The following is a 21,697-nucleotide window of genomic DNA, read 5'->3' as shown; positions in this document are numbered from 1 at the left end:
CCTGCAACATGGGCTTTAAGTAAACACAGCTGAAAGTGAAAGCTGGTGAAAAAGATCGTGTAACATCCATTATTTGGACTTGGTTCGGATTTAAGCCGCCCGACGAGCAGCAGCAAACTATATAGACAGAGTGTCTGGGGTAACAGTTCGGTAAATTAACACACGACTAATCCGTTCTACCACCTCAAATTCAAAATGAAACATATCACTGAATACCAGCGCGCGCATATTATTCCCAATATATCTTAGTGGTGTAGCACATAATCTCTGTCTGCGCCTGATTTTAAGAAGCATTGTTGTGTTTCTTTTTAACTGAAAAGACATCAGTTAGACAATATTCTAATTTTAAATTTGGGGTTTCATAAGCTCCAGGCCATAATAAACATTAGACCTACTGAAGTCTCTGCAGCTAGTGTACTTAAATTTTATTTATCTGCAAAATTATGTTGTATACTTACAGTTTTGCACAATATATGCTCTCAAAACAACATGCACCCTAAAAAAAACAAAAAAAACATTTAGCAGTTGTTTAGCAGGGTCTGTGTAACCTTTTCTGAAATGTTTTTTTTTTAATAATATATATCGTTATCACAAGAGGCTGCAATGTATATCACAATATGGATTTTAGGCCATATCGCCCATCCCAAATTGATAGCCTATAGTAGTTGATAATAACATAGGCCTACCTAATGTTGCCTACGGACGGTAACAGTACAGTAGTAACCTTTTACAGTCTATGAGTAGAACAGCTTTCTCAAGCAGTTTATGATGCATTTTGGAAACAGAAGATGACCCCCTGGTATAATGCGCCACATGGCTTGAGAAACCCGTTCTCAAAGACTTACTTTTATAGTCCAGTTTTGTGTAGCACACATATTCTGAATGTCTTCGGCATAATTTAAATGAACCATTTTAATCTAGATTAATCTAGATTAATTTCAATATTAATCTAGATTAAAACAATTAATATATGCCCACCTCTACCGGAGGTCAAAACTCAAAGTTTTATGTTGATTTTCACATTTCAAATGTTCAGTTGGTTCAGTTTGAGTTTTGACTTACAGAATATGTAATGACGTAGTAATATTATTCACAATAACACTCATAAACCAGTTCTTGCAATTAGAATAAATAGTGAAAAAATGCATACCTACAGCATGTTGAATGAAATCAAGTTAAAGTTTATTTAAGGTCCACACACTCCTAAACTGAAGGTTTCTTACTTGCTCTTGCTGCACTCCTGACAACGGAAATGGTTTTTCACATAATAAACCATTCAGTTTATCACATAGAAAATCTCATAAGCTCACTAAAAGAGCCCCCCCTGCGGTAGTGCAGACTTTCCACCCTCAGTGATGAGTGCCTAAATGTATACCACAACATCAACGATATATTGCTTCTGAAACAAGTTGCTTTGCTTTATATAAAATAAATAATTAAATAAATAAAAGGGTAACACCAAATAAATTATATTAAAAGTTACAAATACCATGAAATATATTAACGAAAAGCACGTGTAAAATAGTGATTTTTTAAAACAACTTAAAAAAAGACAGAAAATGATCGATCACTCAAATAGTTTGGACATAGTCAATCATTTCAATGTTATGACACACTGACGCTCCATTTACATGAACTACCAATGTTATGACACACTGACGCTCCATTTACATGAACTACCAATGTTATGACACACTGACGCTCCATTTACATGAACTACCAATGTTATGACACACTGACGCTCCATTTACATGAACTACCAATGTTATGACACACTGACGCTCCATTTACATGAACTACCAATGTTATGACACATTGATACTCCATACGCAAGCTCCCAGTATTGTGACATAAAACATTGATACTCCATACGCAAGCTCCCAGTATGTGACATAAAACACCGATACTCCATACGCAAGCTCCCAGTATTGTGACATAAAACATCGATACTCCATACGCAAGCTCCCAGTATTGTGACATAAAACATCAATACTCCATATGCAAGGTCCCAGTATTGCTATAGGTTCAATACTGTAGACACAAATTTCTCTTGATAGTGATTATTCGGTTGTGCACAAAGTATTTTACTGCTTTCCATTCTCTTTCATTACCAATTAAAATCTTGTTTTCATTTAAGAATCTTTCACAATCCACTTTTCCAGGGACTTTCATTTCCTTTAGGAAATTCTTGAAATGATGTTCAATAATTTTACTCTCCTTCTCTGACCAGGTCTTTCTGGACTTTCCTGTTAAAATAAATTAAGAAATTAAGTAAGTAAATCAAATTAATTGAATTAAAGAATAACCAAAATTTGAATAATGTAGATTTTACAAGCTGAAGAGCACAGACAATTCTTAAAATACATGTCAAGATGTTTCATGTAGATACAATTTTTTTATGCAAAGTGGAATAACAAACCCTTTTTATTTAAAGGCAGTGGTGAAATCCTAAAGAATGGAACTGCCTCTCTTGAGGCTGCGGTCGTTATTGAGGTGGCAGCCCTTTTTTCCGAATGATCATCCTCTGTCATCCTTTTTTCAGATTCAGCATCCTCTGTGTCTGAGTTGCTGGAGCCCCCTTCAACTGTAACAAAATGAGCATTCACATTCTTTAAAACTAAAAGTAGATTTTTACAAAGTGTGGACACTATGAATTGTTTAAACAAAAGACATATACACATAAGTAATTTACTTACAGTTGATGTTTGGCGTTATGTCCTCCAGAGATTTTCCTTTAAATTTGCCTATTCCACTTTGCAGGGCAAACAGAATTCTGCTCACTTTTGCAACTTGTAAGGTTTCTTCAGGCAGTCTGTAAAACTCCCTATGGACTTCAATGTTGTGACCCATGAAAGTTGCTAGTTGGTCTAGTTCATGCGTTTGCAGGTTAAGTAGCTGAGAAACTGTGGCTACATGTTTTCTCAACTTTGTAGATGTAATGTTTTCTGGGTTTTTAGCCCCACAGCTTTCTGCAAATCGCTTTAAGCAGTCACAACCACGGATGCTCTCCTGTGATCCATAAAAAGGACGAGCAAATATGTAGGGATTGCTAGGGGAAATCCCAACATCTTCTCTAGTTTTAATTAGAAGTTCCACAGATTCTGTTATATTTGTGGGAAATAGTACTGGTACTTTGCGGCCTCGTTTCCCCCGTACCTCTACTCTGGTGAGATTCTTACAGAGTTTCTTCTCAAAAGGTGAAAGGCTCTCCATAATTTCATCCTGAATCATCTGTTTGTTTCTCTGCAGGTATGTTTTGACTTCCATCCTTGAAACCTCACCTTCTCGACGCCGATTGAATAATATTAGCTGTGCTAGAGTCACCTGAGAGAGATCACTCCATGACCTTTGTGATGTGTGTTCAATGTGTGCTTTTTTGTTGACCTCCTCAAGACACTTTAGATGATCATGGAGCTTCTTTATGTCTTCTGCTAAAGGCAGCATTTGGGGACTGTTCCACTTTTTCTGGTACAAAGTTTTCAGTGCATTAGATGAAACATGAATTGTCCATTCTAGTTCAATTAATTTACTGAATTGCTCTGCTCTTCCCTTCAATGCATCATCCTCTTGACGTAAAGCCTCTCCCTGCAAAATATATGACACTTTCACAAGGGAATGACGCAGTTTCAGTGCTGTTGAAGGGACTGAGAATCGGTTGGTTGAGGAATCAAATCCAGTCATCTTTTTTACTCCCTCAAGTACTGTGTTGAACTTTCCTGGGTTGATCAAGTCCTTCAAAGCAACAATGTCTTTATCAATAGTTCTTGTCACTATAAGAAGTCTGGCAAGTTCTCTCATCTTATTTCTAATGTCTGCCCGGTGCCGTGAAACTTCTCCGTTTTTGAGGAACATTCTCTCACCCAGTGACAGAATCAACGGGTCAGATTTCACCACTTGAGTAACGGTATCATATGTCATATCTTCAATAATATTTTTAAGTCCACTAGAAACGTCAGAGTCCATTGGCAACAACAGAGAACAACTTGCCTGAACTTTTCGTTTCACTGGCATATTTTCTTTGTCTTGTAATTTGCAACGTTTGTGATGTCTCCAGAGATCTGTTTTGACATACATAGCAAAGCAAAACTTGCAAGGCAGATAGTCTATTGCTGTTGACTCACGAGTTGCTTGTCTTTTTGGTATGATCTGTCCTTTCCCAGAGGATAGGACTGAACTGTTATGGTGGTAGTTTCCCATGTTCCTTACTTTGGTTAATAGAAGAGTACGCATGTTTGAGCCTCTGTTGTGTGCAAGTGCCTTTGCAACTTCAACTTTTTCAGAATGTTTCTGCTGTAGATGTCTTGCAATTTTTGGATAAGGCTTCTCACAGTAAAGACAGTAATTCTTCTTGTCATAGATGCGTTGATGTACACTGTTTGAGGACATTTTCACTTTTATTTGATTTTGTTGAGAGCTACAGCCGTGGGCACTTTCATCTATTTCTATCCAACTCTTCATAAGTGGTTTTCCTTGGATGCGTTCTGCAACATGTCCTTTAGCTTTTTTTGTGTCGTCTTCTTCTTCTTCTGAGATTTCCAGGGAAAAGGAAACCTGTTGTTCAGTGTTGTTCTGAAATAAAGAACCACACAACTGAAATGTATTTGTAAATAATAACAATGTTATATATTATAAAGTATAAAACCCTTAATTACCATTTCAGACTCATATAAGTCCTCCTCAGTGTGAGAAGATGAATCCATCTCATCACTGCAAACACTTTCTGGCTTATCACTGTCGGTACTCTCTAGGATGTCCATCTCATCTGACGTTTGGGGACAGAAATCTGCTGTATGGGTTCTGTCCTGTAAAACAATAACAGTGTGTGAAATCCATGTCCATGTTTGTTTTCTATCTAGAGCCTGCTGATTCTAAAACACATACTGTGTTTTAGAATCACTGTTGTCTTTTTGGTCTTAAACTTTTTTTTTTTTTTTATGAAAATGAAAAGTACTTACTTCATTTTCATTCACATTGCTGTAGTTGTTTGTGATTCCAGTGTAATCCGACTGGTGTATGAAACCTGTAAATGCACAACAATTGTTAAGGATATCCAATAATTTAAGGATTTTTTTTCTACATTCTTGTAAAATCTACAAAGTTTTATTAATGAGGTGAAGAGAAAAGTGTAAGTCTTGGAACGTACATGTGAAAGACTGAAGGCATTCCTCAATGGTGGGACGTTCTTCGATTGAATTAGACAGCATTCTGCTAATAATATATTTTTGTCTTGTCCATCTTTCTTCACATTGAAGAGTGAAGTTACCCATTCTGACATTTTGAGATAGCCCAACTGGATCCTTGGAGTAGGGTGTAGTTGTCTGATAGGGGTGTTGCCCATCCGTCAGGATATAATGAACCAAGCATCCTGCTACCTACAAAATAAAATAATATTTACAAAAATTTCAGAAATGGTCACAACTAAACTGCAGAATGAATGAAGATGATTAAAATGATGACAAAATGCTGCTGTGCTCAAATGAAAGCTGCTCGAATATTAGCATTCAGAACAATTGAACATAGAACAAATGTATGCATTTTTGACAGAACTGATTACAAATCATATTGATCACATACTAAAATAGTATTGTAACTGCATACATGTAACCTGTTAATCCATTTGAACCCAAACCTAAGAATTGTCATCCCCAAATTAAATAGGGGATGTTCATGAAGTTCATTGTTCATGACATTTTTGGAATAGAAGCATAGTTGTAGTCTAATTTTAACCCTTTCATGCATGAATTATGATAACCTTAGTCAGTATTTTTTTTCCCTATGTGTTTTTATTCCTCTTAGGGCATGAAAAACAAGATTTTTTACAAATTTTTCAAAGAGATCTTCAGGTGTCCACTTGAGTGGACAGCATGCGGTTATGGTTAAAAACGAAGATATACTGTATTAAATATAAGACAATAATCAAACAGATAAAGTATGTGAATTTAACAAACTAATCAAAACAATTATATCAAATCATGTGAAACTGAAAATATAAAATATATACAACAAATATAAATTAAAAATATTGGAAAGGCTTCGTACAACTTCATACAAGTTGCACTTCGCGTATCTTTGATATCAGAACATGAGGACGTGATTCCATCAGAATTTTCTACAGACTGTCAAGGTACAACTGTGGAACCCACTCAGATGTTCCCTCCAGTGCACCAGAGTATGGAGATTTACCCTTATTAGCTGATAATTCTGATTATGTTCAAGATGGACATGCACATTTCTATCATAGCCCTCCTCTGAGAAAACCTAGCATTACATTTTTTCAATCTCATCTGAAATGATCAGTGTTGGATGTAATGCATTACAAGTAACATGCATAACACATTCAGATTACTTTTTGATGTTACAAGTAAAGTAATGTGTTACAAGTAACATGCATTACCTAATCAGATTACTTTTTGATCTAACAAGTAATTAACTACAAGTAATGTGCATTGCCTAATCAGATTACTTTTTGATGTAACGAATATATAAACGCATTACAAGTAACATGAATTACGTATTCAGATTACTTTTTGATGTTATGAGTAAAGAAACGCATTACAAGTAACATGCATTACAAATTCAGATTACTTTTTTCGATGTCAATGAAAATTACATTCTAATAATACAAATACATTTATTTACAGTAAAAAATTCACTGCAGATCAAGTTTTTAAGTTTTAACATTCCCATTATAATTATGAATTGTAGCTGAAATATAGCAGTTGATGCATGACGTCCACTACAGTGGACATGTGATTAATCAGAGTTTTCTCTCAATCTAAAATCAAAACTTGGAAAATTTTACTGTGATATGACTCATTAGATATTGCTTGAGTCTCCTAGGATAGAAGGAATGGGTGGATATTCCGGAGCAACTTGGCATGTCTGACTGACCCTTGGCCATCTTGGTTTGGAGGGGAGAAAAATCGAAACACAACGGCTTGCCCTTGGTTGCAATTTATAGGATGATGCACCAGGGTCCAATGAGGCTGATGTGCAACTTTGCCATAAAAACCCATGCAAATTCAAGAAAATGCTTTATTAATAGCTGTCCACTGTAGTGACCACTATACGTGAAAGGGTTAAAGAAGACACTTCGCAATTTGTTGTCATAAAATCATAATTACAATCATTAAGAAACATAATATATAGGCTTAAGTGTATTGTAAAGTTTTTAGAAAATATTTTTCTCATTGATATTTTATGACAAAACAGAAATTGGTTCTTGTTAAAGTACAGAAACCCAATGAAGCCACAGACCTGACCATGTTTAACTTAAAATCTGCAGATGATAACTCTAACGGCCAGATTAATTTACAGATTGCTCCAGCACAAACCCTTTCACATCTACTGCAGTCAGATTCACCCGTGTTCACTCTGAAGGAATCACTCACATGGCTGGTGCACTTGTAATGACACATGAAGGATGTTAAGAGGCTAAAAGCAGGTTTAGTACTTGCCCCATTGAAGTCAACAGGGTGCAAATTGTAAAAAGAGGATAACGGTGTAGGCAACACCGATTTTTGTCGTTCAAATTTACAAAAAAATGTGCTCAATGTTAAAATTCTCAGCATCAAACCAAGACAATTTATTAGATCAAAACCATGTTATCAAAACTTATAAGGCCTTTCAAGTATTTAAAATACATTCTCTTTGTGATCTGATGAGGCTTAGAGGATAGGATAGTTTACATACTGTAATAAAGGCTAAAAGCTATAATAGTTAATGGCTATAATAGTTAATGCACTTCACAAAATTGATAGCAAAAAAAAAAAAATATTTTCTTTCTCATGGTATTTTTATCAATATGGTACACAATTATCCTATTGAATCGTTAGGGTCAAAAGTACTCACAAAGTAGTCCAATTACATTACCTAAAATTATTTAGATTACAGGATTGTAAATTATTTGTAAATAATATTGTAAATTATTGTAATAAATTTAATAAATTGTATTTAGATTGTAATCTAGATTAATCTAGATTTCATCACTGACTGCAATTTGTGTCATGTAATTTGGAATGAGTAACTGTGTACAATACAATACTTAAGTTATAACCAGCACTGTGATTGGAAAATCATGGAACATCATAATTGTATTTGTTTTAGTAAACGTTCTTGACTTTCTGCACAAGGTCATAATTATTTTGTTAATGAATGGATGCTCTATACCAGTTTTTAATGCTCTATACCAGTGGTTTTCAAACTTTTGAAATGACCATTTATTTATTTTTTGTTTACTTTCTATCACCTTATTTGTGGAGTAAAATGAAACTAACTCAGCTGCATATTTTTGCAGTATTTTATTTTATTGATTTATTGAATATTTTTTTTTAAATCAAAATATATTTAGCATATTTCCTTAGGCCTATATAATATTATTTTATATTATTATTTTAATTTAATTTTATTTCATTTTTATGTAAGTCCATTTTCATTAAATCATCAAGACAACCCATTTTTTAAATATTGGACGCGACCAAGGGTTTGAAACCCGCTGCTCTTTATTGGTTACATTGATTAATTTAGGATAAAAATATAAATAAATAAATAAATAAAACTCCACTCTGAAATGTGAATTAATAATGAGAATCCATCAATATTTTTCCAAATGTGTTCACTTTTGAACTAAAAACCCAGAGGAATGCTGGAAAAGTCTCAGTTAAGTAAGTTCCCTGGTTCCCTGAGTAGGGAACGGAGACGTTATTCGTCGTCACGTCGTAACTCGTAGTGACTATGAAAGGGAACACTTTATTTTGATGGTCCCTTTTGAACATTCTACTAACTATAAATAAATGTGCAGCTACATGTCAACCAACTGTAATTACAGTATTAGTAGACTATATCTGCTTAATATCTGCTAAAATTTGACTGTGATAAACCCCAATAGACATTATACTGACTAAATATATAATACATGTCAACTTATTTTTACTCTAACCTACATTTTAGTCTCTAGTCTACTTATACTCCTGTAGTACTCTAATGAGAATTAGTTCACATGTAGTTGTAACATTACTTATAATCAACAGAATGTGTTAAAGAGACCATCAAAATAAATTGAGACCAAACATTGTGTAGTCAAATGCTTTCATGATGACCATATAGCAGATTTTTTCCTTTGACACAAATTAAGAAATTAAATTACAGTCACCATGAGATATTTATAATAAAACAGAGGTAAAACATTTTTAGGATTGAGTCTTAAACCTTTTAAATAATGTATAATTTGCCTTTTATTATTATTTTTACATTAAATCTTAAAGTAACTTTGATATAGTGTAATTAAAAAACACTTCTGTGTGCCGGCGTCCTCCCACAAATTAACAAGTTTTAACATGATATTTTCAACCCTTACCTGGATATCTGATTCTTTCTTGTACTTGTATTGCATGCCTCCAACATCTTCATAACTCGACCAAGAAAAAGATCCAGCCATTTGAGAGAGCAGTGTGGTTTGTGCCAGATCAAGTTTTCTGCTTGCTCCAAAGTCTGCGATGTACAGTTTATTGCTTATATCTGTAGAAAAGTAAAAATGCTCACAAAAAATGTAACACTTAAAATGATATCCACATTATCATATGCTCATGCATTTTAAATGAAAATTTCTGCTGATATTACAGGATAATTATAGCTATGGCTAATCCACAGACTGCTCTTACCAAACAAAATATTTTCAGGCTTCAGGTCTCTGTGCAAAATTCCATATGAATGCAGTTCCTGAAGTCCTTGCAGTAACTCCTGGCAGATCTCTAGTCTTCGATTCTCTATCAGGCTTTTTCTTTCAGGAAAATCCTTGTTTTCAATCAGCTCCATCAGACTATATTCACAAAGAGGTGACACAAAATAGGCAAAGTAAGTGTCTTCCAACACTGAAATGTGTTGCAGAAGGTGCTCTGCTTGTAAATTTTTTGAACTCAGGAAATGAGCCATTTCCAATTCAGTTTTGGAAACATGTTTGGCAACTCGTTTCACTGCAACTTTGCAGTTGTTGAAGACTCCTGGGAAAATCTCAGCAGCATTGCATCCATTTGCAATCTTCATTTCTGTGTTGATAACAAGGTCATCCATTTTCATCAAACCAGGCTTTAAATCAAAGTTTTCAAATGAATTCTTCCATCGTGATTCCTGTAAAATGCAAAAAAGCAAAAGCATATTGAAATGTAAGAAATGTTTTACAGTGTATATAGTTATTAGTAAACTCAGCTGAAGGAACAGACCTCTCTATATATATTTACCATATTTTCCTTGATCTCTCTGAATGTGGAAATACTGGTTTTCTGAAACAAATTACATTAAAAGCAATCATTAATGTAGTTAACATGAACATATAATGAGCACCACTTTTACAATATTTCTTAATAGTATGTAATGTTAATTTCAACATTTAGTAATGCATTATTAAAATCAAAAGTTGTATTTATTAACATTAGTTATTGCGTTGTAAATGTACATGAACAAGCAATGAACAGCTGGAGTTTAATTAACTTACATTAACAAAGATGAATAAGTATTGTACCAAATGTGTTGCTTTTAGATCATGTGAATTAAGACATTAACTAATGTTAACAAATGAAACCTCATTGTGTAAGTGTTACCTAAATAATTAGCTTTTTTAAAGGTAAAAATTGTACAGCAGTATTGTTGAGGATAAGAGAATCTTGTAACACTTTACAATAAGGTTTCATTAGCTAGCATTAGTTAACAAACCAATAATGAACTGCGCTTATACAGCATTTATTAAACTTTGTTAATGTTATTTTCAACATTTAGTAATGCATTATTAAAATCAATTAGGTAATACGTTGTAAATGTACATGAACAATCAATGAACAGCCGGAGTATCATTAACTAACACTAACAAAGATGAATAAATATTTTACCAAATGTATGGCTTTTAGTTCATGCAAATTAATACATTAACTAATGTTAACAAATGAAACCTTATTGTGTTACCATATAAAAACTATATAAGTGTTACCTCAATAATTTGCTTTTTTAAAGTAAAAATTGTACACTTAAACAGCATTTATTAAACTTTGGTTATTGTTAATTTAAAAATGTACTGATACATCATTAAAATCATAAGTTGTATTTGTTAAAATTAATAACACACTGTGAAGTAACATGCACAAACATTGAAACAGCTGGATTTTAACTAATATTAACAAAGATTAACCAATACTGTAACAAATGTATTGGTCATTTAGTACTAATGTTAACCAATTAACCTTATTGTAAAGTGTTAGCAAGTTTTCCTCACCACTTGATAAAATAATGAAAATAAGACACCAACAAATAGAAATAGAAGTTTAAATACCTGTCTCCATGGGCAGTTAGGATCTCCGTAGTCGTATAAAATTTCTTCTCCTGCATTGATTTTTGTTAACGCAAATGCACACAGATGTGGTCTTTTCTTTTCATCCATTATCTATTGGTTACAAAAGCACACAAACACACAAATGAAAACAACAAAAACATCATTTGAAAAGTCGCCTAGTTTTTAATAATGTCAAATAATGCTACAAGATGAGGCTGTATAAAAGGTGTAATTGAAACAAAGAATAAGAATACATTAAAGACAGACTTACTATTTTAATTTTGCTGTTTGGCTTGATGTGGTCATCATTTATGAATCGTCCTAGTCTTTCTGTATCTTGACTGCCATCAACACTGTGTGGTGAAATATTTTAAAAACACTTTTGAATTGTCATAATGGTATTATATTTCATTGGAACATTCATTAATTTAATCTTACCAGTAAGATTGTTCCTGAAAGGAGTAGAAATACAAAAATGCTGCATTTTCAGCTGAGTAGTCTTTGAACAGGTTCTCTCCTTCAGATCCAGTGATGTGTCTTCCAACATACTCCAACAGGAATTCACCTGGCTCAATGTGTTTTGTGGCAATTACTCCAAAACCTAATAAATAGTATAAATACAAGTAAATTAATAGTATGATAAAAGATTCATGAAGTTATTCAGGTTGTCTAAATTATTTTCAATGGTATTGTTACTTCGAAAACAACTGTATCTACATCTTTATAAAAGTGTAAAAAAAATAATAATAATAAAAAAAAAAAAATCAGATTTTCTGTCTGAAAAAATCAGACACTAAATATTCATCATTTCCATTATTACACAGGCCCCTCACATTCTAACTGGCAGTTACTTACAAATAATATCAAGAGCACTCACACATTTACATAATAGTGTTTAATTTAGAGACATCAGCAGCTTATAACATAAATACTGGCAGGAAAACAGATGTAAATCCACCTTTAACTGGTCAAAGCAATCATGTTTTTTCCCCTCTTGCGTGTTTTGTTTTAACAGCCTGCTTTCTCTAGGTTCATATTTTAAACCCAACCCTTTGACATTAAAGGAATAGTTCACTTAAAAATGAAAATTCTGTCATATATACTCACTCTCATGTTGTTTCAAACCTGTATGAATTTCTTTCTTCTGCTGAACAGAAAGGAAGATATTTAGAAGAATGTCAGTAACCAGACAGTTTCTGATCCCATTGACTTCCATAGTAGGAAAAAAATTATACTATGGAAGTCAATGAGACCAGAAACTGTCTGGTTACTGACATTCTTCTAAATATCTTCCTTTCTGTTCAGCAGAAGAAAGAAATTCATACAGGTTTGAAACAACATGAGAGTGAGTATATGATGACAGAATTTTCATTTTTAAGTGAACTATTCCTTTAATTAGTGACCACACTTAGCTTTTATTTAAGTTTTGCAAAGTCATACAGTATTGATGGGAGAATTGTATGTAGTAACTTACCTTTCTCTTCACTCATGAATTGTTTCTCAAATGTGTCTTTATCTTTGCCAGAAGCAATGAAGTACAAAGCTTCTTTTTCAGGAAAAACTCTTCTGGGTCTCATTTTCCTGTGAAATATTTAAAATTATTTTATGTAGGATTACTTCATATGCAAAATAAATAAATAAATAAATAATACCTCTTTAGAATTTCATAGAAAATAAATGATTGAAAAGATGACACCGTGGGTAACAATTTAAAATGTAGTAAAAAAAAAAAATAAAAAAAAAAAAATTACCAACAATCTGATTATCAATAATATTACCGGTAATATACATGCATATTTACATTGTAAGAGGATATCAATATTTGATAAAATTAGCATTTACAAATTATCATAAAATATATAATGTTCAACTTACCTCTTAATTTGGAAAGAAAAAACTGAGATGAGAAATGTCTCAGTGCGCTTTTTATGAGGTTCTTGGAGGTAGATACAGTCTTTAAACTATAACAGAAAGATAACTCTCCAATGTAGGAAACAATCGCGTATAGGAGCTGTCTTCCAAATGGCAAAACTGAAGTGTGAGTTAGGAACATAGAATAGATGATACACATGCTGCTATCTGAGCAGTGATTGGGCCGACGCCCACAGATTAGCCACAATTACCCATCATTACTATTGGTTCTGTTATGCAAATTTATCTGTGAATGAAATCAAACAGCCAGTTCAAAATAAGTGTATAGTCCATTGTTTTTAAATTCAGTTCAAATTGTAAACATCAGTTGGATCAGGAAAAATTCCTTTTCCTCAATTACTATTACATACATTATAATTACTCACTTTTTTTCTGTACGTATAGAGCACAGAGCACAAACCTATACCAGTGGCAGATAGAAATGATAAAGTTAATAAAGAAAAAAAGTAATTTCACACAATGTAAATAAATATAAAAATATTCTCATTTAATGTAAATCAAATGGTTATATAGGACGTAGCATTTACCATGGGCATTCATATTTATGTTGGTTTAACTTAACTTGTATAGCACATCTGAAAAGAAAGCTCATACCACTTACTTAAGAGTACCTTGTGTTGAATCACAAAAAAAAAACAACACTGCGTATTAGCTGCGTATTAGAATTGATCTCAGTCCACATTAAAACGACTGCAAACGCGGATCACGTGACCATTCACCAACACTGGGCATGTGCGTGCCGGTGTAAACCTAGAGACTTTCAAGCATAGACTGTAAAAAATGTTTTCAAACATCAAAATATCATTTATTAATATGTATTTGTGTCAAAATGACATATAAACATCTTTTCCTATTCCATTTTGCCAGAAAACGCTTCCAACACGCTTGCGTGTCGCAAGAAAAATAGGTGTCGGTTATATTTCTAGCATGCACGCGTTTACCGCGCCTGAGACGCGCCAGTTTCTTACTGTAAGAAACTGTTCCAGCGGGTGAAGTTTACTGGTACTGAATATTACCTGTGTATACTCCATGACTGGTGACACCCAATCATAGAGCCGAGCGTGAGCCTCTGCGTCATCGTTTCTAAAGTCCTCCGTTTTGACCCGTCCACTCTAAAACGCCCTCCGGAGATTCAAAACGAAAAACGGGTCGGCAGCGTTTCTAAACTTCTCCGTTTTGGGTCTCCGTTTTTGCCGTTTTAGTGTGGACGGGAGGTGCAAACGTAGCAAAAAGTCTTCGTTTTTAAACGAAAATGCAGTAGTGTGGACGGGGCCTAAGGTAAAACTTTCACAGTCTGGCCTATGTGTCTATGACATGCTGTCCTTTGAAGCTCTTCTCCATAGAAATGCAAATTGCCTGCGGGGGTATTTGGGGGGTAGGGTAGCAGTCCACCCAAGGACTGGAAAACAGCAGTGAGGAACCATCTGATCAGAGCAATTGGGATATGTTTCAATCAGCTCTGTAATTTATATACAGTCAAGTCACACCACAATTATTTATACCACTTTATACATTATAATTCTTTAAAATGTTCTAAGACAGCCCCCATTTTACCAGGTGGGGAATAAATGAGACACATATTTTAAAGGTATACAAGCTCAAATATAAAAACTGTAATACAATTGATAATAATTGATAATACATAATTTAAATATGTTTTCAGTTAAAACAGCTCAAACATGCGTCTGAGAAAGCGTTGTCTGTGAAACTGGGGGCATAGTTTTAGAGACACCAACCTCAAATTTGAATCTTAAAATATGCCATTGTTTTGTCTCAAGATTCACACCAGTAATGTTTTTTTTTTCTTTGCACATTTATAAAAGCTACTTAAATGAAAATGAAATGATAAAATGAATCTACTTTATTTTTTTATTTATTTTTTACCAAACGTTGAAGTATTAGTTCCAACCAACATTTGTAAACAGCATCGCAGAGTTGTGGTTTGAACGACAGCTCTCGATCTGTGATTTGAAGCATAGTTTCAAGTTTACATGGCATGTGGACTCAATAAATCATTATCTTTACAAAAATAAGCAAGCTGACATTCAGTACAACCTGTGTCTTTTATTTAGAATACATACAAATGTAATTTAAGTCTTTTAGTTTGTCAAGAGATTTAAAGCACCATTTTTGAAAACTGCGCAAGCTCTACTATGTAAGAACAAGCCTATGATTGAATCTGGAAATAAATCAAAATAACTGAGTGAAATTAAACACAGTCATGCCATGTACTAACATTATATGTTTGATATTTAATTTATATCAAAACATCTAGCATTAATTTGATCTCAAACAGATTCATTAAATAAATTATACAGATGATAAAGCCTACTTGTTACAACTGAACTGGTTATTTACAATGTTTTGTATAGACAGCTTAGATGAATAGCTTATTTAAAACAATTATATAGTCACCCCCAATTTTGGTGAGTGATGCATTTATGACATACCAAAAATATCAAAGTTTCTGCTCAGAAATCATTCTGAATAGGCACATAACCAACATATATTTAGAAAGCCATCACTTGAGTGTTTACAGTTCAAGACTAAAAATTTATCAGACTGTTATGAATATTGAGATATATAAGCTCAAACATAAAAACATCAAATATTAAGAATATATTTATTAAATGTATAAAATATTCTGAGCTTCAGAATATCAAATCTGAGGATGATCTCTAAATGCATTTTATGAAGCCTATTGTAAGACCAAATATCTTATTCCCCTGTAAACACTCATGTAGAGTCATTGACTCTCATTGTCATTTAGAGTCATTGACTCAACATGTCTGGTTGGTCTGGTGAGGAGAAATGGCCCATTCATGTAAATCGACGAACATTTAGCACCTTTTCAAGAGACTTAAAGGGTTAGTTCACCCAAAAATGAAAATTCTGTCAGTAATTACTCACCCTCATGTTGTTCCAACCCCATTAGACTTTCGTTCATCTTCGGAACACAAATGAAGATATTTCTGATTAAATCTGAGTGCTGGATCACTCCTCCTGCAGGCTTATGGACACCTCAACTTGCTGGCCCAGAAAATGTATTATAGACATTGTTAATATAGTACAAGTGACTCCAGTGGCTCAATCTTAAGTTTGTAAAGCGACAAGAATACTTTCTGTGCGCAAAAACAAACAAAAATAACGACTTTATTCCTCTTTTCATTTCCTTCTCTCTGGACCTCGAGGTTTTTTTTTACATAGTGTAATATAACGTAGCGGGCTATTGGGCGACTGTGGTCATGTGTGATACGTGGTGACGTGAAACACAGACGCGCTACGCTATTACACTACGTAAAAAAAATCTCTCAGATTTCATCAAAAATATCTTAATTTGTGTTCCGAAGTTGAACGAAAGTCTAATGGGGTTGGAACAACATGAGGGAGAGTAAATACTGACAGAATTTTCATTTTTGGGTGAACTAACCCTTTAATCTTCATTTTTCTTTTATTCTTATTCTTTTGTTTGAATTCAGTCATTAATGCCTGTATCCCTGTATTTTTTGCTTGGTCATCTAAATCTCTGTCATTCCACTATGCAAGAGCAATACATCTATTATCTTAAGTCTTGTTAGAAAACCAACAACAACAACAACAAAAAAAAACTGTTCTTGAATTAAAAAAAATAAATAACATGATTTTATGAAATAGGAAGCTCATGTAGAAGGTGCATTAGCTCAACAGGCAGCCTCAAGCTACATGACACAATATCATTTATTAATATTACACTCTCACTTAAAGCTCACTTTAAAACACAATTGAGTATTTGTATCATATTTCGGTCGCAATTTAAAATGGTTTCAAGTCAAAAAAGATTATTTAAATATGTTATAGGCTATTTTGCATTTTTTTATGAAGCAATGGGCTATTTTTACTCACATGCATACTGTAAACATTCTTTGTTCCTATACAATAACCAAAATCGAACGGAAATCAAACACACACAAAACAGAATAACTTGAATCCTGCATTTATTAGCTTCTTGTATCAGATGAAGAGATGTGTTTAGTTTTGTTTGTCCACAGTGTACACAGCACTGCGTCATCCAGAAGGACAGCCTTATGGTCACGTTGGTTCACCATGAGATGATTGACAGCTTTACAAACGAATCATATCGAACTGATGTCATCACGTTTGCTGACGCAAATCTGGAAGAGCAGAGTCATCGCTGGCTCTGTTAGCTGTTTGAGCTCTTCAGATTGCATAATTCAGTGGGAAATAAATAGAAATATTATTCTGTATGACGATATCATATCAATTATTTCTCCAAATGTGCGCATCATTGGCCTAATAGCCCTGGGAGATCGTGGATATTGTATGTAGGCCTATATAAACACAAATAAACTGGAGATGAGATGAATGGCTGCTGTATGAGTGATGATTTCTATTCAAGATAACGAACATTACAGATTAATTATTTTGCACTTCTGGAATAAATTAAGAAACTTATCTAACTTCAAACCAGTTTAATTATAAACAGTGGTCAAATATCAAAGCTGGGGTCTTAAACCTTCCTAATGAAGCTCAGTTTGTGCAGATCAAGTAGGAGTGTGATGTTTTAAAGAGTAATAAATAAAATAATCTGGGGCCACCAGTGATCCTTGACAATCAAGGGGTTAATTATGCCTCTGATTGTTTTACTTCTGGTATATCTGCTTGGGGAATCGAAGCATTTAATGTCTCCTATTAACACCCGGTCTCCACTAGATAAAAACAGTCTGTCAGGTCACAGCTGTAATCACCTGTGATTATCATATGTAAAGGCAAATGTATAGGAAATCGTTAACCACACATTCCAAAAGAAAAAGGTTTAAGCAGTATGTAAATGAAATGATATTGCTGTTTTTTGTAACTAAAACCACTCAATTCACACTTGTGAATTGCAGCTATTCATGGATTCACGTCTGGTTCATGATCACCCTTTTCAGTGTTTATTCTGTTATGATAAACAGCTGGATAAACTTAATTTACTATGAAACTAACCAACAAATTAGTAATTAACTAAGAAGAACTATATTAAACTAGGCATATATATTATTTACTGTGTTTTATCTTTGATCATAAGGTTAATTAATGGAAATTTAGAAATAGTGCTATCCATTTTACAAAGAGGTTTCATTTGTTAATTTACCATAAACTATAAATAAACGGTTGTAATTTTATGAGCTCATATGAATAAGTTATCTAAAATAATACACTGTGCATTAATGTGTGTATGATGTTATTGGTTAGTTCAGATAACTGTATGCATTACATAATCTAAATGAATAGAACCTTACTGAAAATGTAATCCAAAGTGATGATGCATTTAAATTGAAGTTGTGCTGCAAGATTAATGATATTAAGAAAGTACTGGTCCATGTATTGTTTATTTGGAGTTCTGCATACTTAATATAGTTCACTGTTTACACCAATACATGATATAACCCCATATGAGTTTATTTATTTTCACTTTAAAACAGATCTTGTAGAGATTACCATATTGTTGTTTTATTTTCTACCCCAGAAACAAATCTATATAAATCTATATATATATTGAATGTGTGTGTAAATATTCACTGATACACTTGGTGTCATATGGTGTTTGTTATTTCTTTGGGACATTTTAACTAAATATATTTTATTAAAACTAATCTGAAATAAATAATATGGTCTATTTCATGTGACTTTCAAAAATGTGTATTATAAGTAAGTCTTAAACTTTTTTTTTTTTTGCAGTGTACTAAGTCATAATTAAGTGTTTTTGCAACAGCATTATTTTCCAGGGTAAGCTAAGCAACAATCACCCACTTGTACATATTTGGAGGCGCCAGTTTGTTTCCAATCCCAGAGAAATTAGCATTTCTATAGCAACAGTTATCTGGAGACCCAATCACTGTCCAGAGATGGTTGGGGTTGTGGGATATAATCACAGAACATTCACTCTTTCGTGTCTTTTGGAAGTGTTTGTCTCTGTTTGAACCTTGCGTTTTTGAAGGAGGAGAACATATTCTACAACATGAGGTAAGTTCAGCATTTTGATTGATCTATTTATAAAGAAAATAAATAATTACGCTGTTACAATTCAGAATTTCAAATTGGTTTCATTAGTAATTGGTATCTTTATAATTTATATTTTTGATACTCCTTTTTGCGGATAGTTAAAATGTCTAGAAGAGTAATTTAGAAATTTAGAATAATCCTTATTTTAGACTTGTAGTACCAACAATGATGATATTGCGTATATTTAAAATCATAATGGTCAATTTAACAAACATAAAAAACAATGTTTTACCAGTTATTCTACAGATGTTGCAACTGTTAAACATGTTTACGATTACTATTTTTTTACTTTCCTTGTTTTTTTTTTGTTTTTTTTTTTTTAGAAAAGTCAAGTCAACAGTTCATGTTGTTCAACAAGAACACTTCATCAGAGAATCCACTACTCAAAAGAAAGGTATGTTTCTGCTCAACCTATTGAACTATTTTAAAATGTTTTATTCAAATAGATTTTAACATTTACAATAATGCATGTAGTGGCAATCTCATTTCAAAATACACAAATGTTTAAGTGTTATTGTATGTTCGTTTGAAAATTGTAGATGTTTAAATCATGGTCCAGCCCTAGATTTTAAGATTGTGAGTTGTGCCTTTCCATGTTAAAGAAAGGCCTTAAATGTATAAAGTTTATTGTGACGCAGCTAATTATATTTTACAACAAATTCTAGAGCAATTGTGTGACTTCCCAATTGTGTGCTGCATAGTTAATCATTTGTATTGTAATCCTTTTATCAGGTGTGCACAGAGTTTGGATTATTGGTGACAGTTACATTAGACGTGGCGAAAAGCGAGCAAGAGAGACCATAGGCACCAATCTTGGAGTGGCTTCCCAGGTCCAGTGGTTTGGCAGGGGAGGCATGTGTTGGGGAGACCTCCTTCCCTTCTTCCAACAGTGCCTTAAAAGAAGGACTGCTCCGAATGTGCTAGTGATTCACTGTGGAGGCAACGACCTAGGACGTGTGAAAAGTGTGCTGCTTCTCAAAGCAATGAAGAGGGACCTACGTGACCTCAACAGACAGTTTCCCCAGATGAAAATTCTGCTGTCTTCAATAAACCAAAGGCGCCACTGGAGGCATGCCCCCCCGGGAAAGGTGGACAAAGTGCGAAAGTTTGTGAACAATGTGATGGCTAAGTTTGTTTTGTGTGTTAATGGGAGCATTGTACATCATCCACACATACTGTTTGAAAAGCCTGAACTATTTTTAAGTGATGAGGTTCATTTAAGCCCTAAGGGAAACGATGTTTTTTTAACTGATATTGGCCATTGTCTGAGACACCACAACCCATAAAATTGGTCTTTAATTACAGAAAAGAGGGTCTCAAATCATGATATCATTTTATAATTGTATTAAAATGTATACATTTTAAAAAAGAACTGCAAAATGTTTAAAATTCAAACCAAAGGAAGAAATAAAAGCATTCCCCTGACTTATTGCTGTGGTTGCATTTTATTTATCTAGTCTAGATCATTGTTGATATTGTAAATTAATAATTGGTGAGAATAAAATTAAAATTCTGTATTATTTGTTGATATGGAACTGTAGCTAGAGAGAAAAAATTAGGGACTGCATAAAAAAGCATATAAAATATATTTAAAGAGAGTGCGTTAAACAAGAAAAATAATATTATGAATGATAAGAAGCTTCTTCTCACATCTGCTTTTGAGCTATTGCTGCCAGGCCGTCTGTAATTTTTACCCCATTGTGTGGAAAACAGATTCAAATTAGCCTGGCTAATGTCAGACCAAGTCTCTTTTGAGCCTTGGTCTGGGAACCACGTGTTAATTTTCTCGTATTTGAGGCGTGGTTCACGAATGCCCAGAGCCGTTTATTGGGCGCTATGAATGTCTATCAAATGCGCCTGTACGTAGCTCATAGCCAATCGTTTCAATTATACCAGATGACGTATGTAGAGTGACAGAAATTCGACGAGGAAAAATACGATGGGTCAAAGATTTATTTGTACACAATGGCGTGAATATTACTGTTTGTGCAAGATAAACATGAGGGTAGAAGGTAACGTCGAGTCTGATGCCATGTTGGATCCATAGATATAAACAAACTGCTTCGGTGTCATCATCGTCTTGCTGCTCCCTCCCCATTCTGCGATTGGTTCCCTTTTTCATTGGAAAATCTGGTCTATGGTAGCCTGACGTCATCATACTCAGATTCTAGTCAGAATGTGAGTCTGATACTGGTCCATTGAACTTTGATTATGGGGCGTGTTTCAACCGAACTAGGAAAGAAAATGTCTCTGCACTCAATTGGATAGACCTACAACCAATCAGAGCAACGGAGTAAGTGACATATGTTTTTCATTCATGTTTCCAGTTGACAAATGCCTTGATCGCGGTTCTCTGTTCCTCTTTTAAAATGAATGCGCTGTCGATATCGTCTATAACAGACG

At 33.7% G+C, this 21,697-nt stretch overlaps 1 protein-coding gene across 1 annotated transcript; it reads right to left on the bottom strand.

Moving 5' to 3' along the window:
* Positions 1-1,160: 1,160 nt before the first annotated feature.
* Positions 1,161-19,622, bottom strand: LOC307160745 (uncharacterized protein). The gene is made up of 15 exons (XM_079874930.1): positions 13,615-19,622; positions 13,193-13,475; positions 12,792-12,898; positions 11,756-11,918; positions 11,589-11,670; positions 11,318-11,428; positions 10,236-10,277; positions 9,660-10,125; positions 9,356-9,516; positions 5,144-5,372; positions 4,956-5,020; positions 4,653-4,802; positions 2,697-4,569; positions 2,420-2,584; positions 1,161-2,246 (listed from the first exon to the last, which is right to left on the bottom strand). The coding sequence occupies exons 3-15, from the start codon at positions 12,892-12,894 to the stop codon at positions 2,026-2,028; spliced, it is 3,831 nt and encodes a 1,276-aa protein (XP_079731056.1). The 5' UTR covers positions 12,895-12,898; positions 13,193-13,475; positions 13,615-19,622; the 3' UTR covers positions 1,161-2,025.
* Between the last annotated feature and the right edge of the window lie 2,075 nt (positions 19,623-21,697).

Source organism: Squalius cephalus (genome assembly GCF_949319135.1).
Source record: "Squalius cephalus genome assembly, chromosome: 6".
Lineage (NCBI taxonomy): Eukaryota > Metazoa > Chordata > Actinopteri > Cypriniformes > Leuciscidae > Squalius > Squalius cephalus.
This window is presented reverse-complemented; position numbering and strand designations above follow the sequence as displayed.